This window comes from Lagopus leucura, unplaced genomic scaffold, assembly GCF_019238085.1.
Source record: "Lagopus leucura isolate 7727_CA_CO unplaced genomic scaffold, USGS_WTPT01 Super-Scaffold_73, whole genome shotgun sequence".
NCBI classification, from domain to species: Eukaryota; Metazoa; Chordata; class Aves; order Galliformes; family Phasianidae; genus Lagopus; species Lagopus leucura.
The window spans coordinates 87,470,889-87,496,004 of NW_024962252.1; the positions used below are offsets into that span (position 1 = coordinate 87,470,889).

Genomic DNA, 25,116 nt, shown 5'->3' on the forward strand with positions numbered 1-25,116 from the left:
AGTGGCCTTTGTCTGGTTGTAAAATCATAGGAAATCCATCTTTATTAATGACATAGTGCCAGTATATGTGAGAACAGTCACATGCTGAAGACAAGAGCTAATTGCATCTGCTTATCTGAGACATTATTCTAATTATTCATATAATTCTGCTGTAGTATCTATAGTACGTTTCCTTAGTTGTGTTTCATGGGGGAATCTGTGGCAGCAATAATTCCTGGGGTTATAGTTGTGTCTTGTAATTCAGCAGTACCTTTCAGGTGTTGCAGGGAATTCATTGCACCTGAATGCTGCCTTTACTCCTTCTCACAAGTCACAAGTGGCATTTTCAAAAATGGCATGGAAAGTTCTTTTGGCACAGCAAATGAGGAAGGCAAAGAGGTTTACACAGATGCATGTCAACCAAAATGACCAGGTTTCATTCTTCTGCTGTGTATCACCAGTTGTTCAGGCTTCCTCTGACAGTTAGGAGTCAGAGACTCCATTAAGACTGTGAAGTCATAGGGGTACATAAAGGGTTCAGGGACATTTTGACATTTTAAATCCAACTGTATTGTTCTAATTTAAGCTGGGTTTTCTGCTGAGGCCCTGGTTACCAGCATCAAGCTGAACCCAACCAGGAGACTGAAGAAAAATAGATCGTGTCAGCAGACAGGTTTCTCTGACAGGCTCTTGGTCTTCGTTGCCATGGTTCCACATAAAAAGCTGCTTGTTTATGGTATGTACATTAAAAACCAAGCCCTAATTCCAGCCTGGAAACTGTGCTCATTGGATAACTTCTGTGTTTGTAGGGTGACCACAAGATAGAACATGCAAGATAGAACATGCAATGGACAGATCATTAGGATGATTTCCATCGGCGGAGAGAGTATATAATATGGATCACATACAACAGAGTAGCTATGAATGCAAATACCTACAAAGGAAAAAAAACATCAGGCAGTTATTTTTTATTTATTGCATTAGTTCCTGATCTGTGCAAATACATTGTAATGCATTATATTTTTGTTAACTTTTTGCACATTTCAAGACATTTGAGTGTAATAGAACTGGTCTGATTTCCTCCTCCCTCCTCCAAAAGGTTTGTGTGAGTCAAGATTTGCCCAGGGGGCCACCCACAGCACTCACCGTGGCAGAAATATTCTCCTGGTGAAACGGAGTTACAGCCTGCATTTTTTTGGTAGCAATGGCTTCCAACACAGAAGCACTGAAGTAGAACAGAGCTGCTGTCTCCTGACAGATGACATCCTAAGAAAATAAAGATTACATGCAGTTATTCCCAAGACGGGATCACGCTGCAGAGAAGAAAGCAAAAGGAACCCACATGAACAAATCCCAGGCTGTGATTTGGAGTGCAGTAGGAAAAAAAAGGAGACAATCATTACCAGTGATAAAAGGAACAGGTCCTGAGGTTTGCTACATGCACTTACCAAAGTGACCCAGGAGCTACTGCCCCCATGCGCCCCGCACATGTAGAGGAACAGGAGTACAGCAGTCAAGACAAAGCAGAACACAGAGACAAACATCACCCAGCCCTGCAGTGAATCATTTGGAACCTTCGAGCAGGCAATGAGGATCCAGACAAGGCCCCCAAATATCTGCAAACAAAAGTGAGAGAAAGGTGAGTGTGGAATGCCTTGCCTTCTCCAGAGCTAAGCAAAAAGCCATACACACTTCTGGTACTTGCACTGTATGTGGCAATAGTCTGGCAAAGCCTTTGAGTTCTTCCCCGCATCTACTTGAATGTGAGTACATAGCTGGGAACATCTGCCTCTGATCTGGGCCCCAAAAAGCACCATCACCTCTGGGGTTCACTGTTCATTGCCCCCCTCCCCACCTTGCTGTGCTCAGCAGTCTGCTTCAGGCTATTAGTAAAGGCTGGTTTTGAAAACAAAGGTTTATTTTAGGGCACATCTGTTTCACACCCAGAGTGGCAGGTCCCTGAAAGGAGTGGAGACAAGCCCAGCCCACTGACGCAAGCAGCACAGACATGTGGCCTCATGATCACCTTGTGATGAGGTGGTCATCACCTTTGAGCTGAGTGCCTTAAGAATGTGATTCAGGGGTGGAGTTGGTAGAGTTGATGGTTGCATGGGATGAGTCTTTTCCAAACTAAATGATGCTGATTCTATATAAGCAGTGCTGCCATGCTTGTGCCTGAACATCAGTTGCTCTTAATTTTCCTGGTTAACCTTCAGAGCTAAGATTGTTCCCATCTCTTGGCATACCCTCCTCAAGCCTTTGGCAGCCTCCAAGTGTCAACTCATCCCAATCATGGCATTTTCATTTCCTTGGGGTACTTCTGCATGTCGAAAAGAAGTTTGTGATTTATGGCACTCAGAAAGCACTGCATCAATCATGTCACCCCAGCTTTATAGAGGAAAATTCCCTGGAGACTTCTCATTTCTCATAGTTTCCCATCCCTCCTTTCTCTGGGATGTGATTACTCACTCGGGTAAATGTTTGACATGATTTGATTGCTGGCTTTCTGATTTTATGGTGTTGCTGTTCTGTTGACTTGTAAAAAATCAAGACTGGACCGAGAGGCTTTCAGCAAAAATTCACAGCGCATTGGTGACTGCAGTCTGAGAAAAACTTAACTTTAAATAGCCTTTTAAAATACAAGCAAATCTGTTTTCAGTTTATTCCATTTTCTTCACTCCACAGACCCAAGTGCAAGATTTTGTCCAGATATACAGAAAACTTCAAATACAATAGATGCTAAGAATTAAACCCAACCTCTCAGAATACAGATGAGAGGTCAACACCCAGAGGTAGTCATACCTTCTGCAGCAGCTGTAGGACCATTCAAAATGCTTCCCCCCCACACCCTGCAGTTGCACTGTAGGCAACCTCGGATTCTGGGATTGAGAACTCTTCATCCTTCTCCTGAATGCTATGATTTAAGGAGCCACCTCCTTTGTACACAGTGGAAAAAATACACCTGCACAGCCCAGAACCCTCTACCCCACTGACAGAGGACCCAGTTCTGCTGCATTCCTCTTTCCCTGGGTGGTGCCAAGCCTTTAGGACGTAAGTTTCCAGACCTCCCCAAGCCATGAGATGGGCTATTTCCTTATGGCTCATTAAACAAGCTGCATGCCAAATCCCCTGCAGTCAGGAATTACAAGCAAACAGCTCAAGGTACAGCCAGTGCCATAAGCACGCCTCGGTGGGCATCAAGCTCAGCACCAGAACAGCCTCGCCACTGTCAGCCTAGCCAGAACCTCCACAGGACTTTGTGTACTCCATGCAGCTGCAGGAAACCCGGACCTTGTTCTCAGAGAGGGATCGAGTCTTCAGAGCACATCTAGGTGGCCAGAGGGAAAGCCTTTCTCTGCACGGTAATGCCTTCTTTAGCCCAATTCCTTTTTGCTTGCCTGATATCCCTAGGAGAAAATCAGTGCTCTAAATCCCAGGGATGTGAACTGGGTAGAACTTTGGTTCCAGATGGCAAAATTGAATTTAGGGTGTGAAATCATGAGCTCTGTCCTACGGTATGCAGCCAAACCACTCAGTGCTGAATGAAAGTGTTCAGACACAGGAGAAAGCCTCTTGAACTGATGTGAGAAGAGCAAATTTCATCAGCAGAGGAAACAGGAAAAGGTTTCTCCTTGAAACTTTCAGTCAGTGCTCACAGCAACAGGATTTAATTACCTATGCCAAATCCTTTAATATACTGATCTTCTTCCACTCAGTGAGAATAGAAGGAGCAAGGTGCTCACTCACCCTTCATTTAGCCCCATGCCCAGCTCCAATGCTTCACCTCCAGCCCAGGAAAACTGTAGCTTCAGCAGCTGAAGCTTTTTGCTGATGCAGTTATCTCCCTGCTTTAAAAAAGCATTTTATCCTTTGTGTGCATCTGTTGCTAAAAATCACCTACCAGTTGGGTCAATTTGACTATCTACCTTAAAACCACCAGCAACCCCTGCAAATCTGTTAAGCAACAAATTACGGAAGGTTTTTAAAGGTGCCACGACCACCCCCCACAGACTGAAGGGAGTTGTAGAGCCCCCAGTTAGGGCTTGTGGCTTTCTTTAAGGGAGAGCTGCGGGCTGCCCCCAGATGCTTGCAGCTCAGGGCCCTGTCTGGGCCCCTGGACCACATGCTGTCTGCTGAGAGTCATCCCTTGGACACCCACAGCACCAAGTGTGCTGGGGGACCCGTGAGCAGCATCTGCCCTTCCCAGGGAAAAGCTGGCACTCACCATTTCGGGGATGAAGAGAACATCTGGAAAAGTTGTGAAGACGGACAGGCCGCTGGGTAAAGAGCTCCTGGAAGTTGCTGAGGACATTGTGAAGCTCTCCCGCATTGATGGTTGGTCTCCCTGGAGGCAGCTGCCAAATACAGTCTCCTTCCCTCCCTCTCTCTCTTCCTTCTTCCCTCCCCTCCTTCTTGCTCTTCCCTCCCTCCTTCTCAGTGGCAGGCAAAGACAGCTTCGAGAGCCACAGACGTGGCCAGAGCCTGTGATCAGGTATAGCTCTGTGACTGGTCGTGGCCCGCAGGAGGTTTTCAAGAGCTGTGGGCAGCCCTGGGGCGTTTCAGTCACAAGCAGGGACACACCATGCAGGGCAAGTCCTTGGGCGGTGGCGGGTGGCACTGGTTTACATCCAAGGCCAATAAGGATGATCTGTGCTGAGCCTGCTTGCAGCATCTCTCATTCCCTCTGTTTGCACAGCACTTCAGCTTGTCCTCCACCCTCATGAGCTGGCCACAGAAAGCACAGTGGCAGGTGGCAGAGCAAACCAAGGCGTACCAGCTCAGGGCTGGGAGATATCCCATGGAGGGGTCATGCATCCTGGGATGGTCAGGGGTAGTTGTAAGGCCACCATCTTTGTTGTCTCAGGTCAACATAATGAAAATGGACTAAAATAATGAGATTTACCAAAACATTTGGCTTCATCTGTTCTACTTTTTTAGCCTGGAGTTCATGGGAGTGAGTCATTTCCCCTTCCCTTTATATGGAGCATTAGCTTCTTATTACCATACTCAAGTCATGCCCAGCAAAATCACAGCGTTGGAGACATTAAACATCAATAAATGGAAAGGAACAATGTGGTCATTGTGGCCATCCATTGCCAGAAACCAACAACCCATAAAAGAAATGCCTGTCAGCTTGTGAATGCTGCTCATACTGCGGCAGCTGCTCCCAGCCACGGGTCTTTGGTGTAGGCTCTAGAGCAGGAGGTAGGACTGGTTGCCTCTGAGAACATGCTGTCGGGATCCCCATGCAGCCCCACCAGCCTCCTTGCAGTGGCAGTGAGGGACACATTCAATTGTCCACATTTTGTTTCTTGTGACAGCAGCAGTAGCTGCTCTCTAGCCCTTGGACAGAACAGGTATCCTGAGCAGCCCTCAGCATGGTGGTGAGGCTGCAGGAGGTGTAATTGTGGTGTCTGTGAGTTGGTTGCAGATCTTTTGAATCATAGAATGATCTAGGATGAAAGAGCCTTCACCATCATCAAGTGCAGTTGTCACCTTGACTTACTTAGTCCCATTATCAAACCATGTCCCTAAGGGCTTCATCCATACGTCTCCTAATACCTCCAGGGACACCACTTCCCTTGGCAGCCTTTTCCAGTTCTCCATGTAGAAATTCTTCCTGATATCCAATCTATAGCCTTCCTGGCACAACTTGAGGCCATTGCCTCACGTTCTTTCACTTGTCACCTGTGAAAAGAGGCTGACATTCTCCACACTGCAACATTCTTTCAGGAATTTAAAGGGAGTGATGGGATCTCGTCCAGACTCAACAACAGTTGAGCAGTTTGCTCAGCCACTCCTCAAGTTCCTTCCAGACCCTACACCAGCTCTGTTGCTCTCGTGTTTACAACTTGGGCAACTCAATACTCTAGTTGCTTTTGTAGCAGGTTGGCGGTCAGGTGGGAATGGAGAGAGCTCAGCAGGGATGGAGTAAATGCCTGTCCTGTACTACAGGACACAGATTTGGGGGTGATGAGTACAAAAAGTGATGGCCAGGGGTCACCCCTGTGTTCCAGTTTGTGCCTCTGGCTTCTTGTCCTTGCACTGAGCACCGCTGAAAAGAGCCTGGCTCTGCCTGCACCCTTCCTTCAGGTATTTATAGACATAAATGAATGTACAATGCTGGCCCTAGCACACACCCAGGGGTGAGACTGCGAAACTGCCCTCAAAACTTGAACCCAGGGCAGCTTAGTGGGAAGAGCTGGACCAGTCCAGCCACCTGCCAAGGAGGAGCCTTAAAGGTCTGAAAAAAGCTGCATTCCCCTGGGGATTCCTGAAGAACAACGAAGAAGCTGACATGACAACAGCAAAAAATCTGTGTTTCAACCAGCAGAGCCTTAGCATGGAGGAGTGCAGGGCTTGGCACAAGGGTGGTGGCCAGGCTCAGAGCTAGTGCGGATGGGTGTCAGCTGCTCCTTTGACCTGAGTCTTCCATGGCTGAGGGAAAAGCCCAAGGACTATGCATGGGGCTGCTGTGTCTGGAGGGAACAGCTGCCCTGGGCACTACATGGAGCTTTTCTTGAAGCTGAGTCCTAGTGCTCCACTTTAACAGTGTACTCAAAGGGAGTACTGGACAGCTTTCTGAGTGCTCACTACTTAAGGACACAGAGAGAGATAGGATATTAGGTAACAGAGGAACGGTATTAAGTCTGGAAACATAAGTGGACAAATCTACGCTTACCAAAATATTCCTTTCTAAATTCTGGAATGGCAGGCAAGACCACTTGGCTTCCCTGGCTGTTGGAAAGCACCAATGAAACCCACTTGAAAAGAGTTCTGACACTAAAGACATGACAATCTCTTACTGTGTATTATCACACACCAATGTCCTCAGGAAATCTCTCTTTTTCTGTGTTTTCAAACTGAGCAAATCTAAAGCTGAATAGCTGAAAGGAGATTTTCCATGTTGTAGAATCAATGACACAAAATCTGCAGAAGATCTCAAGTGAAGTAGCCTGAAGGAAATGAAACTGTCTTCAGATGACTACCTAAAAAGACCCAAAAAATCCCAACAAAAAACAAGGCTGATGGTATGCATGGGTGTGAAAATAGTTATGTCTTCTTGAAGGTATTGTTGCCACCCACTCAAGAATGACATCAAGTCACAGTGACTTTCCAGTCTCCCACTGCTACAGCCAGCTTTGCTGTGCTCTAACTATTGCACAACCAGCCGCTCTGTGAGACTATGCAGTTAATGTTCCAGCAGTTGCTTTTGCTTTATTTACGCAGAGCTAATCCATGTAGAGCTTGGCGTTTTAAGAAAGAACTAGATATGAGATTATCACTCAGAAATTACCAGCTTCTTTCTCTGTCAACAGAGCCTTGACTGAGGCTGCCCACACAGCTATAGGTGGGGTTAGGTGGGGTTAAATGGGGCTAGCTGGTGTTGCAGATTGAGTCCTTGGCTTTCAACCTCATGTTCCCTTACTCGACCTCTGGTAAATCTACTGAATGTAGAGGCAGTGCTGCTGCAAAGTTCTCCTTAGCTGGGCATTCCATAGCATGACCAAAAGCAGAAGAAACATCATTGAACTTTGATACCTTCCTCCAATAATGATTAGATAAATTCATGGGCCAGTCCAACTGCAGGCATACAAGAAGAGGTTTAGAGCAGTCCCATTAAGGTTTCCCCAAGACCTCCTGCAGAATAGGGTGCTAGGGTTGGTGTTTCATTTGTTCAGCAGTCAGCTAGTCCACAAGCAAAACTTTTGTGTCACAAATAGCAGAGTGAAAGATCATGTAAACCCACAAGATGGCAGGAGATACTCAGAAATTTACCATCAGCTAGAAGGGCTTGTAGGCTTTTGTATTTCTCCTTTGACATGCCATTGATTTGGGAGAAGTTAAATGAAACCATGTTTTTAAATAAAATAGAAGAAGCCTGGTAAAGGTATGTCAGCAAGTGTTCATGGATCTCTTAGGAGTAGTGGGATGCTAAGCCTGGCAGGACTAACAGACCCATGTGAGTTATAATTAATGTGGAAACAAGAAGCAGACAACTAAGTTATCCTGTGATGGCAGGGTAACCATTTATAGGTCAAAACTCCCCACTTTGATGGCCAAAGGATCCCCAGCCCTAACCTGCCACAGTCACCATTTCAGCCTGGATGAAGCTTGCTGCCTGCAGAGGTGCCAACCAGGCAGTGTGACAGGGACACCAGTCCTTCCATTCTGAAGTAGACAACAGTTTCTCATTATGCAGTCCTGCAAACAGTGTGTCTGCAAGATGTAATGTTAAAAAGAAAATCTTTACGCTCAAAAGGTTTTAGCTGCTTGCCATTAAGTCTGCATGGTCCAAATCTATGAACATGACCGAGAGGCCCCACAGCACATTTTTTATTTCTGCTCTGTCAAGCCTTCCCTTTCAAGTTATCTCTTCCAAGTTTTTTGTAGGGCTGAAGCCCCTCGCAGGCACTAGATGCTACTTTATACATTGCTTCAATCTCCTAACTTAAAGTACATTTTAAAAATATGAACACTACAATAATGACTTCTTTTTTTTTTTTTTCCTGTGCTGCATCTGGAACATAGGCATGTATTTACTCTGATCTCCTCTGCGCTACTTCAGTGGATATATTTTTGTATCTGATTTGTACCGAGTAGGATTAATTTTTATCCTTAGACTTTCCAGAGACATATAATAGTATGGTGCTGAGCGTCTTTGATTAACTCATTCCACATAGGACTGAGTGCATTATTTGATGAATACTGTCTGTCCCCATGTGGCCAGAAACCAGAGCACATTCAGCCTTCAGATTTCTATAGTTCACTTGCCTTGATTAAGAAGGAACAGCTCATTTTGCTGAAAGGGGAAGTTATCACATAGCATACCAGTCCCTAGAAAGCCTTAGATTTAATTAACACGGAAATAATTTTCATATTCAAAAGTCAGATCTTCAAATATCCTGAAAACCAGTTACACTCACATCTGAACTCTGAGTTGTGTTATCAACCATTTTCAAGAGAACTCTGGATCCAGGACTGAAATTCAAGTAACTTCAATGCCTGAATCACTATAAAGGGACAAGCAAAGTCAAAACTAAAGGTTCTGTTTCACAGATCCTCATTCAGAGTGGAAAACCCACAAAGTTTGATTTACACATCCTGGCCTCTAGTTCTCTTGTCCTCTGTCACTCAAAGACTCATCACCTCCCACAGAAATGTAAGCATACAGACCTCCGGGGCCACCTTTGTGCCTGAATGCCTCTGGGACTCAGCCTGAAGGCTGCTGGGCATGTGTGCCTCTAGGTTGGCCTCTTGGCCTTCCTCTCACCTGCATGCCACCCTCCAGGCTGTTCATTCTCCTGGACTCTAGGCCTCCCTCTGGATCTCGAGTCTCCTAGGCTAGTCTCTAAGTCTGTAGGCCTTCAGGCATCCTTTTGGGCCTCAGGACGTCTGGGCCGATGTGTTAGCCCTTTGGCTGCTCGCAGTCTAGCTCAGGTGGCATCCTACCCTCACAGACGACCGGCACCGAGGCCTCCCGGTAGGCCACAAGGCTTGTAAACCTACCTCAGGCCTCCTGATGTCCAGTCTTCCCTTTTGGGCCTCAAGGCCTCCAGGCATCCCCCTTGACCTCTTGATCTCTAGGTCTCCCTCTAGGCCTCAAGGCCTTCTGGGCCCACAGCCAGCCTCTGGGCCTGTAGATGTCTTTGCCCCCAGACATCTGTCTTGGCCAATAACTCTCTTGCCCTCCAAGCCTGCCTTTTAATTGAAAAAAATGATTTCAAGGTCTCTAGCCGTCTTGGCCAGCTTCTCATTTTCCCTCTTGGTCTCTTGGCCCCTACGCCTCAAGGCCTCTAGGCCAGCCTCTAGTTCAGGCATGTCCAACCCACAGCCATGCTTTCTATTTTAATAAGGAATGCAGGTTTTAAGATTGCTGAAAAGATGATCAATTTTTTGGTGTATTCATGACTCCATTTTCAGTTGACATAAATACATTACCTGTGAATTTTCAAATGCAATGTACAGAGTTGCAAGCCGATACTCAACTCAGATTTTCATCATGTCTATCTACCAGAACTCTGTTGGTCAGACCTTTTCCTCTTGCCAGAAATACCCTTCCCTTCACAGTCACACCTTATCCATGCCACCACTTTTTGGCAGTATGTATATCTGTGAACAATGGACAAAGCACAGGAGGAGTAAAACTTCCATCAAAAATCTCCGACAAACACTGGTGAGCTCACTATGAATTGCAACCATTGCCATCAAACCTGACTGATGTGTTAATGTCACAAAAACAAGGTCAAACATCCCACTGGTTCTATGGTTTTATTACCTTTTTTTCAATGTTTTAATTTAAAAAAAAAAAACAAAAACAAAACCATATATTAAGTATATTATTTATTTTATATGTGGCTCAAGGCAATTCATCTTCACTCAGTGTGGCTCACACAAGCCAAAAAGTTGGACACCCATACTTTAGTCCTACAGCAGATATAGGCTCTGATTCATGCCTGTCTGTATCCTGCTTCTACAGCGCTCCCAAACTTTGCTGCTTCATCAGTTGAAAACCAGAGCTGAGACTTCCACACTGCATTTCAAAGCTGCTGCCTGTCAGCAGCACATCTGTGTAAATGTATTGTATTCACATGCACACTTAAGTTCTTTTTCAAACATCCAAGTAGCAAAATAAAAATTATCACTGGAAACTGCTGACAAACAGGAAAAAACACCTTGAAAAGAGCATAAAGAGTTCCCTCTGTATTGACCATTTACTACGTTGATTTCAGCACAGTACAAGTGAATAGTACAGGCACATTTCAAAAAGGTGTGGTTTTCTCATAGAGATCATAGGTGTCCTGCAGAGTGCTGGTTCTCCTTCAGTGATGATCAAGTTTTACAGGAATTTGATAACAGATCTGTACAATCAAGGCTTATTCCATAGAAACTGCACTATGCACTGTAAGAAAAGAGCTTGTGATGGATGGGACTTGGCAGGGAAGGAGCTGAGCTTCTGAGAACCTCCCAAGGGATTCAGGAAGCCAAAAAGCCTTCCTGTGTTGTGCTTCCAAAACCCGACATCCCCAAAAGTCGCCTTCAAGGAGCTTTAGTACTGCAGTCTATTGAGTGAGTCAATGTAATGAAAGGTGGCTCCCAATGCCCAGCTCGTCTCAACACTGTTGATTTTCCGGGCAAGCTGGAAAAAAAGAAAAAAAAAAAAAAGTTTAAATATAAGTTTCTGTGAGAACAAAAACATAAGGTGAATATAGTGCTGAAGGTTATGACAACTAGTTAGCACTATTATAGTGTTACTCCACCCTAATCATAAAGCGTGTTGTAGCAAGAAGGGAAATCCGAACTACTGGCATGATGGCTTGGCCATCTTCTGCCCACTCTCAGTGATCTGTTTTTGTGCACTACCTTAAAGACTTGGGTCTTTGGGAAGCCCAGTTCTTGCAGGAGGAAGGTGATGTATGTGAGGTCCATGCAGAGAAAGGGGCTGCTTCCAGGGCTGATTTCCATGGTCTTGCACACTAAATAAAAAGAAAGAGGTGTCAGAATGTTCATGGTGAGCTCAGGCCTAGCATCAGCCAGCTCTGAAAAACCTCAAACAAATCCTTAGACCACTTCTTGTAACTTGTGTTTCACATCTATGAAACCTGTTAAAATAGCATTCAAACGATTTCCTTGTGTTTGCAGATGCCCAAGAACTTGGGCACACAAGAAGGAAGAGTAAAGCATTGCCTCTCCCAGCCAAAGACAGCTGAGTTTACTGTACTTCCAAGGGCAAGTAGAAAAATGGGCCTCCAACTGTTCTCATGTTTACTGTAAAACTTTTAAATATCAACAATTTCAAGTGTGCCTACATCTGCTTTGTGCTGAAAAAAAGTTGTCAGCAACTTGGAAAAACAAACACTGTGAAAACTCTCCACCCTATCCCAATAAAGCTTGAATGCTGAGCAGTTTGTTTTCTTCCCATTAGAAAGTTCCTCAATCGTATGCATTCAACAGCTGATGAAAAAAAATAACAAAGAAACTTAAAATAAAAAGCAGTTCCTTTCTCAAGATGGATCATACAAAAAGTAGTTCAGAAGTTAGAACTGCAACAATTGCTCAGTGATTCATAAAGTTTACCAAAAAGTCCCAACCCAGTTTGATCAAAGCCTGTGCAGTAAAAAAGGAATGATTACGTTTGTAAATCTGAGGCAATTCTCTCTACAGCCAATGAAGCAAAAGAGGCTACAAATCAGCTTCCTCTTGTTTCCAACTAGCAATCAAACACATGAACAAATCATGAGAAAAAAGAAAAAATACACAAGATTATTAGAACAGGTTACTTGCATGCAGTGTTAACTGGCAAGTTTACTAGTAATTATCAAGAGAGCTTTTAAATGTGTTACAAGAAAACTAAATCTCAAAAATAAAAAGTTGAGATTTTCAGAAACAAGCAGAAATAAACACAGATTCTCCAAAAAGAGGTGCTCAGTATTTACTTAAAAAAAAGAGAGGCTTCTTTGCATTTCAGACATTTGTCACGTAAATCTGCACACAATTACTAGTCCTGTTTGTGTCTTTTACTTACCATACTTAGCTGCAACTTCAAAATCATTGGCTGTTAAGCTTCCTCCCTTTTCTTTATCTAAAAGAAAAAGAGTCATAAGTTTGCTTTGTGTAAAGGCAATAGTAGGTTCAAGTTGTAAAAAGAGGTCATAAAAGTTGTTTGGAAGTAAGCCTGAAATCGATGACAAAATTCACGGTTGCTTTAAAGGTACAAGAACCTTTATTAAAGATTTTTAGACTGAAAACCTCATTTTATGAAGAATTTAGTTTCCTAAAACTAGTTTCCTAAAGAAACAGTTTAAAGACTTTTCACACTTCCACGTCTTTACTACCCTGTCCTGTGATGCTTGCGCATTGTTAACACCTTTGGCCAGATCTAATATATTAAATCTGAAATTATCCATGAAACAAAGAGGAGGGGTTAAGTTTGTCCCTCCTAGTCAGAGGTCCTATTTCACAACCTCAGTTTCTTCTATAAAGAAATGCAATAGCATTCAATATCCACTTGAGATCAGTGTACCTCAGTACCCATGACAGCTCAGGACAGCATCGTGATGTGTATCATTACTACCGTCTGTTCCAGAACCTGTCATTTTAAATGAAATGAAATGAAAACAGACATACCTATGAGACCAACCTCTGCTGCACAGTCATAGTAGTAGGAGAAAGCATAAAAGTCCAAGTCCTTCACTTCCTCAGCTTTATGTACTTTCTTGTAGAGCATCTTTGCCACTTTGTTAGAACAAGATTCATACAGAGGCTCACCTAAAAGAATGCAAAGACAAACAGAATATGACAGGTAGGCTAAACAAACACACTTGCTGTAGAAACTACAAAAAGACAGGCTCCCTTTCACACAGTAGCACTTCTTGAATTCTTACAGGTTCTTAACAGAGAACTGAAACAACACACCTGCATCTTCTCCCAGTGTTAGCTCTGACCATCCTCAGGTTGGAACCATATACATGACACGTATATTGGGCCCCTCACTGCAAGAAAGACATTGAGGCCCTGGAACGTGTTCAAAGAAGGGCAACAGAGCTGGTGAGGGGTCTGGAACACAGGCCATATGAGGAGAGGCTGAAGGAGCTGGGAATGTTCAGCCTGGAGGAGCTCAGGGGAGACCTCATTGCTCTCTGTAACTTCCTGAAGGGACGTTGTAGTGAGCTGGGGGTCGGCCTCTTCTCTCGTGTCATTAGTGATAGGACCAGGGGGAATGGTTTCAAGCTACGGCAGGGGAGATTCAGGCTGGACATTAGGAAGTATTACTTTTCAGAAAGGGTGGTCAGGCACTGGAATGGACTGCCCAGGGAGGTGGTGGAATCACCGAGCCTGGGGGTGTTCAAGGAAAGGCTGGATGTTGTGTTGAGGGACATGGTTTAGTGGGAGCTACTGGGAATAGGTGAACGGTTGGACTGGATGATCTTTCAGGTCTTTTCCAACCTTGGTGATTCTATGATTCTATGATTCTATGACATCAGGGATGAACAACGCAATTTGAGGCAGATGGATATCAAAAGGGAGTGCCCAGCTCCAACTGCATTACTACTAACAGCTTTACTGACTGGACAGACATACCACAGCATGAGAGGCAACATTTGTAGAATGCATATCAAGAAAGTTGGACAGAAGAGTACACAGACAGATAATTTCCAAGAAGCTGAAAATATATAATTTACTTTGCTACTAGCTGGCCTAGACAGGAAGAGAGAATGATAAAGCACTATACCTGCCTTCTGTCCTTTAATTTTGTACAATATCTCAGCATGTTGCCACTCAGATTTGAAGCCAGGTGGTAAACAAGGGCTGATCAGTTCCTCACCTTCTCCTACTGCAGAAGTAAAATAAAGGCACTTTAAAGAAAAACACGAGGAGTTAATTTTAGCATCCTCATCCCCAGCCCTGCTTTTTTCTGAACCACATGCTTAGTAATGCATCTCTAAGCACCAGTCGTGGCTTTAGGGCCCCACAGCCTCTAAGGTTGTCAAGAATCCATGTCTTCTGGGATCCGTGTCACCTTGTACATTTGTCTCAAATACAGTCAGCCATGGCGACAGGAATTTGCCACCACTCAGGCACCTTCACTTCAGTGGGAGGGGACAGATGACCTTTTTCTCTACAACACAGCAGTACACTCTCTACCCAGAGCCAAGACTTGAGTGCCTGTAACTTACAGGGTTTTCCTTCAACTCCTCCTAAAATGGCGAGCCTTGCTGACATCAGCCCAAGTCCCAGGTAACTGCAAAGGGAAGAAAAGCCTCTGTGAACAACAAACATCCTTCCTCTGATACTCCACTGACAGCTTAGGTAGGACATGCCTGTTTCCTCTATGTGGTCCCAGCAAAACAGCTCAAGTCGGTTGCTAATGTCCATAAGGGGAATGGTGTGACAGCCCACTGTCATATTATCCTTACCCAGAAGGATAATCTGTCCTTGTAAAAGCACAGTGAATAGCTGTCAACTATAATCTGTCTCCTGAAAGACTGGGAATGCTTCAGGCATTCTTCTAACCTTTCTCTTACCCTCCTCAAAGTCAGCACAACTTCCAGCACGTAGCATTGACTTTTTTCTAAGCCCCAAAACATTCCACAGCAAACACAGGTGGGAAGGAGCTGCTTCCCTCTGCCCAAAACAGCAGGTACAGAGGCAGTTTCAAAGCAAGAGGTGGAGCTACAGCCCCTCACTTTCTCAGCCATCAGACTGCTTGCCTGCCAGTTGATCTGCACAGCTCCCTCCCTACTCCAAGAGCTTGTGAGGACGGTGACTTGACTCAGGTTTCTCCACTTCTCAGGACTCATCTGAACTTCAGCAAAATGCATGGGTCTCACTGGCTTCACTGAAAGTAACCTATTTTTACAGTATGGCCTCTTTCTCACAACTGACCTGTAGGAATACAGCTTGTAGGTGCTGTTAAACATCTGAAATGAAGTTGTATGGCCAGCTGGTGACGTCTGGAGAGTTGCCTGAGGGAGAAAAAGATGTCATGGCAAGGTTACTGCCAGCAATGGCAAGCATCAGCAACACAACCTTTCAAACCTTTCAGCCTTCCAAATGTAGAACAGTCCAGGCATGGTTCAGAGACAAAGAATGACTTCTCGAGTATTTTAGTTTGACCGCTGACATTTAAGATGACCAAAAAACCCAGACTTAAAATATGGACTTCACATGAGAGTAAGAACTGATTACATCTATATCCACACCAAAATGGTCGGTAATTTTAATTAGAAAGGAGTCCTTATTCCAGCTCTTAACTGCTTTTGTCGAGTTGATACAGAAACTGCTTCTTCATATGATCTCTATGAGGTAAAACTATGGCAAATAATGAGAAAACTGGGCACATAATTTTCCAGTGAATTCAGCTGCAAACTGCCACAAGTTGGAGGAAAATCGCATCACTGTGCCTGCTAAGAAACAGAGTGAGGACCTGCCTGTGGTCTGAGGAAATGAAAGGATAACTGTCTAAAGCACTGTGCAGCCTCTTTTCCAAGAGCACCACATCAGCAGGGGGCAAAGCACAGGCTGCTCATGCCTAGCTGCTGATATTTGTCACCTCCTCTGAGTCCTCAATTTCCACATCCCGGACTCCTCACATCCCAGCACTCTGCTGTGAAAGCACAACACCTTGATCAGCTCAGGTTTGTGCATTTGGATACAGCATCCTTATCCTCTGCTTCTGCACAGCTTTACTACAAACTCTGCTAAGGCCAAAACCTCACTACTCTATACACACAGGTCTTCCTGCTCACTGAACACCTAAAATAATGCCACCACAGGAACACAGGAAGCTGAAATGACAAACATCAGCATGTATTTCTAACTGCATAATGAGAGTTGCTCCTAAGAAAGCATTCATTGCATTCATTTGCAAAACAGTGAACTCAGGAAAGCTAGAAACAAGGATGGAGAAGGAATCTTATGTTCTTAAAACACAATATAAGGCAAATGTCAGGCTTGGATTCATTAACAGCATTCCCTTTGAGGTCTTCACTTTACCCAGAGCAAACTGAGAGTCAAAGATTAACACTCTCAGGATGCTGTATTGCCCCTGACACAAAGCAGCCCTGGCAGTTTCACCGCATGCACCAACCCATGGAGTTGGAACAAGACAACCAGCAGGATGTGAATGCCTCCATTACTGCCTGTAACAAGGTGTATGTGACCAACTGATAAGGGCTCTTCTGTCAGAAGCAAGGCTTCACGTCACACCCTTGGCCTGTTTCTAAACCTGAGCAGTTACTGATTTCTGCACCAACATTTCCATACAGTGTTCACATTACCTCAGTGCGTGGAAGGAAGGTGATCTGCGTTGATCCACCACCCAAATCCAGCATTCCTACACTTCTCTTCTGCGGATCATCTAAGCTACCTAAAATATGTGACAGAACAGATAAAGCCACAGTGGACACAGTGAGAATGAAGCAAGGAATAAAACCAGAAGTAGAGCGTAAAGCAGAATGACAATCTAACTTCATTGGTCAGCTTCCAGCCAGCACTAGATCATAACACTGACTGCTAGTCATTTACCTGTGCTTTATGAGGGTGACATGAAAATCTTCCAAGTGGCACAGTCTGTGTTATTTCCCTGATGGCTGTTCAAGCCCTAATTACAGCAGCTTTGGTTACTGGAATCCTAAACATTTTTCAGTGGATGCAAGGACCCTTTTGCAAACTTCACTCTCATAACCACTTTGAAATGCAAAAGAACGTGGTTTTCCTGGCCATCTCTCCCTGGTCTCACAGCAGTATTTTGTAGCTTCATAAAGCCAAGGGGATGACAGAATGAAGAGCTGGCCTGACAGACTGGCCTCCCTCGGAATTCTTCTTGCTGCTAACCCATACTTCTCATTTAAATCCAACTCTTCTCAGATCAATCTTTCAAACACACCTTCCTGACAACCTCAGTGTGTGCCAAGTACTGGAATATATAGCTCATGAGAGATAATGCTGGAAGATCATTAACCTTTCTGATACTTCCCGTGAGCAAAAAAGCTTTACAGCACTTGTCGTAAGGCTCTGCACACTGTGCTGAGTGCTTGGAAGGCAGACTGGTCTGCTTATTGCCAGAGCAGACTTCAGCTTAGTTTTTCTACAGCCATCCCTTCCTATGTGTAAACACTGACTTCTATCTTATAAATCTGTAGGAAAGTACAACACTACTTTCACACTGTGCAACTGTCAAGCAGTTCTAGAAAATTACTAAAAAACACAGAGCTTGTGGGGAACTGTTAAAAGGAATTAAATGCTCTGTTACCTTATAAGAAACTCGAAGAACGACTACATGAACATCAAGGGAAAGGGATTAAATTCCTCAATCCTAATAACTTAAGTGGTCCAGGCCAAAAACAACTGATGACTTAATCCTAGATCCTTCTTTCTCCAAGCCAATGAATGAACAAACACTATACAGGGGCAGAAGACAGTATACATTTCACAGCATCAGGCATATTTTCATAGATATGCTCATATAAACATACCTGTTAAAAAATTTATTGTGATCCAGGCTGAAATACCTAACAAGGAAGAGATTCAGAGGATGCACTGTTAGATCACATAGCTTCATTTTATCCAACAGTAACAACTAAGATGAGCCATACAACAAGGTGCTCCTGCTTTAGTATCTTTTTAGCTGGAGGTATTTTAAGGTTTTCTCACATGCTTTCACTGCACCATCTAAACAAAACAATAGCAAACCACAGCTAGTCATCTAAGCACAGAAAGAGACACCAAAGACTATCGGTCACAAGCTCCTTTGCCCCTGTTTCACAAATGGACAATTTCTAATACAAAGTTCCCAAACAATATCTAGCTGAGAACTGAGCAGGAAGGACTTCGAAGAGGAGCAAACAGAATTGGTTCTGCTGAGCTACTCTGACCCAGCTTGCCGCAAAGCCATTGCTTCCACAACTGTCAATGTCCATCAAAAGCCAAAATTAGATGCCTGGAACAAATAGAATGACCTTCCACACCAGAGCTTATGTGGTGCTAGGAGGAGAAGCCCTGTATACAAAATGCCTACAGAACGTGGTTCTTCACTGGTCAAAAACCTCAGTTTGAAGTCCCAAAGGCTTCAGTGGCTTCAGTCCTTAGCTATGTAATAAGGAAATTACCTACATTCACATTGTTCATTTTCTAGAAAAATACCCATTGGCAAGCTTTTGTTTGATGTGAGGCATTTGATTTTTCTTTTGAATGTTAAGAATTTTCATCTTTTCAGTGTTTATATTTTTCCTGTTTTCCTCAAGGCACTTCTGCAAACCACACAGTTTCTGTCCTTTTATTGTTTTGTAAACCTTTCCTCTAGGAATTAGGTGAATTAATGGCCTTTATGTTAACAAATTAAAATATTTATCCATTTGGTTAAAATTAAGGCACACTGAGGAACAAGTTCTTGTTCAACCTTGGCTAAACCAACTGTTAGAACTATGAACTTAAAATGAAGACAATTAGTGTCTTTCTTCCATGAAGCAGTAAAAAAGAAACTCATAAGCAGTCCAAATCAGCAGCTACTTTCAAGTTTTGCTTCTAAGTAAGTTAAAAACACTTCAACACTAAGTAACCCACAATTTAGAAATTCTCCTTTGAATCACTTCAAGTGAAGACTGATTCTGGGTTCTGTCCTCAGCTCTTTTTTGATAAACATCAGTGTACTTTAATAGTTATTTTCTCTATATAACTTTTTTTTTCACGTTCAATTCACAATCACAGTTATTAGATCAGTTGTAATCAAATATTTCCAGCAAGCTCAGATGAGTATAATCCAAAGCAGGGTGTGCAGAAGCAGTTGTTGAAGCCCATCTCAACAAGCAGATATACAAAAAACCTTCCTGAAGTGCTGACTGCCCAGCGGCCTCCTGCTGATCCCACAGGAGCTGCCTGGCACTCAGACCTTTAAAGTCAGGACAGAATTCAGGACTCAGAAAATGGAGCACGAAATCTCTTTGGCAGGCACAGCCTGAGGCAGTATAAAAACTATCAAACCTGCTACTTACAGGTTCCTACTATCCTCAGTGAGGTCCTGCCACAGTGCAGTAGGAATCTCAAGAACTGCAGAAAAGTTCCTCAGAAGTAAACCTACCTTCATCAGTTCCATTCATTATCGACACACAGTTGTCCCTCACGAAGAAGGGGGAAGCCTGAAAAATCTCCTTCACCTGTAGTTCAAATAAAAGCTACACTCAGAGAAATCTTTTTCTTTCCATTTGAAAGGAAGGGTATTTGTTTAAACTCTGGTTTTACACAAGTGTTCCTTTTCTTGGGCAGGATTCCTTAAGTTCAAGAGCTCAGTAAGCATCAGGCTGTGCTAAACTATAGAAAGTCAGTGATTTACATGCAGTTTGGTGAAGAGACAGAACAGACAGGTGGGTGTTCAAACATGAAGACTGCTCAGAAATGCTGATAACATGGGTAGGGTATGGTGGTAGATATGCTGGTAACATTTCACTCTTGCAGTGAGCAACACATGGGGTATGAATACCTAAAGGAGAGAAAGGAAATGGACACTCATGGTTTCAGAAATGCCCAGGGGATGGCATTTGTTAACATGTTGGCTGTTAGAAGTCTGCACTGCACCCTACAAGAGGCAGTAAGACCCTAGGTTTCTTGTGTCTCCTAAAGCAACCACTTTAAGAGTTGCATTAGTTCCAGCTGAAATTTGGTATGGAAAAAAGAACAGACTGTCTTGTAGGCAGCAAAGAACAATATGGACAATATTGGTTTAAACCACCATACATTTCTTCCTTCCAATCACTGCTTAGAAAAACAGTACATTTAGGGCACTAAATTTTCCAGCACCTGTAAGATCTAGGACATAATATTTTTATTTTTTAAAATACTTGTCATGGTTTAAAATATCAAACATTTTATGTGCCTGTAAATACAATTCACATTATTTCTAACCAATATAGAGCAGAGGAACCTTGCAGCAGCAGGCTGATAACACGACAAATCAAACAGGAGAGCTTTTCCCAGAACAGCAGGATTCTGGTCAAAACCACCAACAAACCCGTGCACCAACAAGTCTCTGATTTCTGTTAGAAGTATCACATTATGCTTGTTATGTTGCATGTTGTTTCCAGGCTTATTTGGAGCTGTCATTATTCCTCTATGTCTGTACTCATACAATTACTTAATCTGAACCCATCTGAGATCAGGTGACTGTGCAGCGCTTTCAGAGTAAAATGACAGGAATGACTCATACATACGAAGCATAAAGGAGCATGTGCTTTACACAGAAAGGAACAAATATTGTCATAGAATTTCTGGAAAGGAAACTGAAAGACAAGAAACAGTACCTTATCCAGCAATTTCTGAGCCTTTTCTCCTGGCAGCAACCGCAGGCCAGCTGTAGCTTTCAGGACCAGAGGAGTAAACTTCCAGAGTTCCATAGGAACTTCCTTCTTTGCCACCTCCAGGAGCTCTCTTATTCCTTGTCCACTCTGTGAGCAGAGAAAGAACCCCCAAAAAAGTATCTTAGAAACTCTTAAGATTCGCCTTTCTTGGAAGGGCAAAAGGGTGATCAGAGGAATCTAAGTGTGGAACAGGGAGAAGTAAAGACCAAAAGGAGCCAGAAGGCATATAGATCTAACTGGGTTTATCCATCAGCAAGTCCAAAAACAAAAAAACTCACTCTCAAACAGTGCCACTGCCAAACAATACCAGAGGTTTGGCTACAAAAATCAAAATCAATGTGATAAATCCTTGGGCAATAAAGCCCTTTGGGGCTAATAAAACACTATGAGCTGTGTTCATGTCTGGCTCAGCAAGTCTCCACATCCCTGTGAGTCAGAAGATGAGGGAGGCAGTGACTTGATACTTGGCCTGTTGGGTTTTTTTGATTCTTCCCCTGAGAATCCACTTCTAGTCCCTTTTGGAGATGGCTCAGCTCCAATGCAACCTCGCTCTTTTGTCATATTCTTAAGCACACAGAAAATATTAAGGCAGGGATAAGAAAAGCATCAGCTCTTCTTAATTGATATAAGCGAGCAGGATAAGATGCATTTGGTTCCTTGATCCTCTGACAGCTGACCAATTTTTCCTGTGGGTTTGTATCATTTGGAGACTGATCTGAGACAGTTCAGCAGAGATGATCTGCATGGCATATCAAGAACAGGAGGCTTTAGGGCACGTGAACTCTAAGAGAAACAAGAATACCTTTTCGACATCATCAGCGTATGCAGACAGACCTGGCTTCAGCGCTTTAAACGTCTCATGGGTTAACTTGGGAGTCTCTGTTCAAAAGCAGTATTCCAAAATAAGTACTGGTACAAATCATTTGGATACACAAAAAGAAAACCATAGTACAAATTATATCATTAGGCACTAATGAGAATAAACTGAAGCCTCTGCTTAAAGAACTATCAAAGGCCATCAAAACTGTTAAACACAGCCCCTGCTGTGGAATTAGCTCTCTACAAAACTATTTGTTAAAGCTGATTGTGTTGGTGTGCACAATACGTGCATTTTTTTGCACACATCAGACACATCATTAGATGACAGAATCATAGAATTGTTCAGGTTGGAAAAGACCTTAAAGATCATTGAGTCCAACCACGACCTAACCATACTACACTAACAACCCTCCGCTAATCATGCCCCTGAGCACCACATCCAAAGGTTTTTAAAAACATTCAGGGATGGTGACTCAACCACCTCCCTGGGGAGGCTATGGTACAAGTTCTCTCTAATCCCTTACCCCTTATATAACCCCGTTATATGCAGCCTTCCAAACTACACAGGTAACAAGGGCCACATGTTTCAGCATGCTCAGCTCTGGCTAAATTTGACTCTAACAAAAGTCAGTGGAAGTTTTACCACCATTTGCAATGGCAGCAAAGAGCGAGACCTAAGCATTTTGGAAAGCTGCAGGATAGACAATTACATGAACGTGCAGGCAAGGCAGCATGGGTCCCCCTTGGCGGCTCTAGAGAAAGCTGAAGCACATTTGTGCAAGTACTCCCTAGAACAGAACCATCAGTAGGCTGCACCACAATTTATGGAGGAGTTTGCATATTGCGCCATTCACAAGCCGTACCTTTTGGCTGCTGTGTAAATTTAAAAATATGGATGCGAGTTCCTGTGCTTCCCGCATCAAACATGATTCCATAGAAGACTGAGAGATCTGCGGTCAGCGCCTGACGGTTCAGTTTGTCTCCAGTGCTTTCAGCAATTCCTTCCGTTGCTGCCACAAGCGCTTTGGAATCCAAGTGCCATTTCATGTATGCGACGTAAAACACTATGCACGCCAAAATCCCAAACGCAAAGAACCGCTTTGATATCTTCATGGCTTGCATTTATCAGATGTTTTGTTTCCTTCTGTTACCGAATGCTTTATTTCTGTTTCACACAGAATAAGTGGTTTCCCCATCACTCCTACATCCAACAGAAAAGAAAGATCTGTTTTACTTTCTAAACCGGGAGAAAGTATTCTAAAAAGAAAGAGGTAAAAGCATGATGATTATTTGATGATAGACTTGTGGAAGTAAACTCGACTTGAGCATTAGTTAAACACTTAACTGTCAGTGGTAAATATGTTCATAGCACCATAGAGGTGTTTGAGTTGGAAGGAACCCTCAAAGGCCATCTAGTCCAACCCCTCTGCAATGAACAGGGACACCTACAGCTCCATCAGGTGCACAGAGCCCTGTCCAGCCCGACCTTGAGTGTCATCAGGGATGGAGTTTCTACCATATCTCTGGGCAACTTGTGCCAGTGTCTCACCACCCTTATTTAAGAAATGTCTTCCTTGTGTTCAATCTAAGTCTCCCCTCTTTTAGTTTGAAATCACTTCCCCCTGTCCTATCTCAACATACTCTGCTAAAGAGTCTGTCCCCTTCTTTCTTACGTCCCTCCCCTTTAAATACTGAAAGGCTGCTCTGAGCTCTCCCTGGAGCCTTCCCTTCTCCAGGCTGAACAGCCCCAGCTCTCAGCCTGTCCTCGCAGAGGAGGTGTTCCATCCTTTGGATCGTTTCCTGATAGTTGGGCATGACTGTCAAAGAAAGCAACTGTCCACTGCAACAGAGCGTGGAAAAAAGCCTTACACACAGTGACAGAGGCCTGGTTGCATGTAAAAGGATTTATGCCTTCAGCTTCTTCAGTACTTAAGAGTGAGACTAAGGTATCAGCTAAACTCTTCAGAGATCAAATCTATCTTGACAAATCCAGGGAAACTTGCAGCTAGATGTGTAAAATGACTCTATCAGGATCATGCAGTGTCCTGCATTCATAAAGCTGGGATTATGCTATGAACTGCTTGTAAAATTGGTTCTAGCAGCAAATCCCTCTCTCTCATGCTGCCTGTCCCAGACATGGAAAGCCTCCACGGCAGCTGGATGCCTGTAACACTGCACACTGCTTTCCCACTGGTTCAGAAGGTGTATTTCCATTCTTCTTCAGAATGTCACTGAGATCTACAGCAAATTTTAAGATGTGAAATAGCATAAATATATATATTTTTTTCCCACTCTTCCTGAGGCCTACAAAAGAACTGAGAAAGAAGAAACCAGAGAAACTGGATTTCCTGTCTATAGCAGGGGTTGGAACTAGATGACCTTAAAGGTCCCTTCCAACCCAAACCATTCTATGATCCTATAAGCTTAAACTGAGGGGGGACGGAACCTCGAGAGGCTTCCTGTTCAAATCATAGGCAGCCGTGGGGATCCAACAGTTGCTGAGGACTTTACCCCCATTGGATCCTACACAAGGATGTCCCTCCCACAACCTCTCTGAGCAACCTGAGTCATGTGCAGTTATCTTTGTTTGTTCCTGGATGACAAAGGAGTGCCCAGGAGACTGGACTTGGGTGTGGTGGTGATGGGCTGCCAGTTGGACACGATGATCTTAGTGCACTTTTCCAACTGCAATGACTCTGTGACTCCATGAATGTAAAAACAGTGTTTAAGGAAGATGGAGGGAGTTGGGCTGGTTCCCAACACCAGGAAAGAAACTACAGCAGAGCACAACAGAACACATGTACAGGTGTCCACGCAGACACCTTGATGATTAAAAAGCAGTCAATGGTGATTTAGGGTGAAAAAATTACTTATCCTTACTTCGTTTGGCAGTGTAATGAAAAAGAGGAAGGAATCCAATCACTGAAGCTGACTTCAAGGAGGTTTTGACAGTGGCAATCGGTTGATGACGGGAATTTAGGGGATAATAGAGGGCGAGTGGGAGGAATTTAAAACTCAAGGGGATTGTGGCATGCTGTCAAACGTTCTAGAAATGGAAGGAGGTGAGACTGCAGGCACAAACACAACCAGGAGCGATAATTATTGCACACAGTCCAGCCTTCCCGGTCTGAGAAAGGCCTCGGCTAGAGTTGCGGTGCCCAACGGCTGAAAGGAAAGCAGAAGGAGCCGGATCCGTTCCGGACGCAGAGATGTGCGTGAGCTGAACGGGGAGCGGAGCAGGGACAGCCCCGAGCGCTGCGCACCTCACGCCTTTCTGCCCGGCACAGGGATCGGCTCCTCCCGGGGCTGGCCGGGGGGCGGAGAAGGGGACGCGGGGCTCGTTGCCGCCGGCGGAGCCCCGCGGGTCCCCGCCCGCTTAAACGGCGCCGCCCGGTAAACCTCCCTGCGCTCGGCCCGGCCCCGCCGCCCGCCCCCGCCCCCGCGCGGCACCCGCCGCCCGCGCCCG

General features: G+C 44.2%; 3 protein-coding genes across 3 annotated transcripts in view; 1 reads left to right on the forward strand and 2 right to left on the reverse strand.

Annotated features, from left to right (window-relative positions):
* Positions 1-4,416, reverse strand: MAL (mal, T cell differentiation protein). The gene is made up of 4 exons (XM_042886629.1): positions 4,205-4,416; positions 1,428-1,595; positions 1,126-1,245; positions 1-913 (listed from the first exon to the last, which is right to left on the reverse strand). The coding sequence occupies exons 1-4, from the start codon at positions 4,307-4,309 to the stop codon at positions 839-841; spliced, it is 468 nt and encodes a 155-aa protein (XP_042742563.1). The 5' UTR covers positions 4,310-4,416; the 3' UTR covers positions 1-838.
* A 5,892-nt stretch (positions 4,417-10,308) lies between these two features.
* ENTPD6 (ectonucleoside triphosphate diphosphohydrolase 6) lies at positions 10,309-22,873 on the reverse strand. Its single transcript, XM_042886552.1, has 13 exons — positions 22,514-22,873; positions 21,634-21,710; positions 20,775-20,918; positions 19,559-19,634; positions 17,958-17,993; positions 16,761-16,849; positions 15,367-15,446; positions 14,658-14,722; positions 14,213-14,314; positions 13,108-13,248; positions 12,506-12,562; positions 11,344-11,456; positions 10,309-11,119 (listed from the first exon to the last, which is right to left on the reverse strand). Exons 1-13 carry the CDS (start codon positions 22,770-22,772, stop codon positions 11,030-11,032), a joined length of 1,329 nt encoding a protein of 442 aa, XP_042742486.1. The 5' UTR covers positions 22,773-22,873; the 3' UTR covers positions 10,309-11,029.
* Positions 22,874-24,702: 1,829 nt separating this feature from the next.
* The window catches only part of PEX6 (peroxisomal biogenesis factor 6), a 38,260-nt gene continuing 37,846 nt past the window's right edge, over positions 24,703-25,116 (forward strand). The window contains exon 1 of the mRNA XM_042875145.1: positions 24,703-24,712. Coding sequence (XP_042731079.1) covers positions 24,703-24,712 — 10 coding nt within the window. The remainder of the gene's footprint in view (positions 24,713-25,116) is intronic.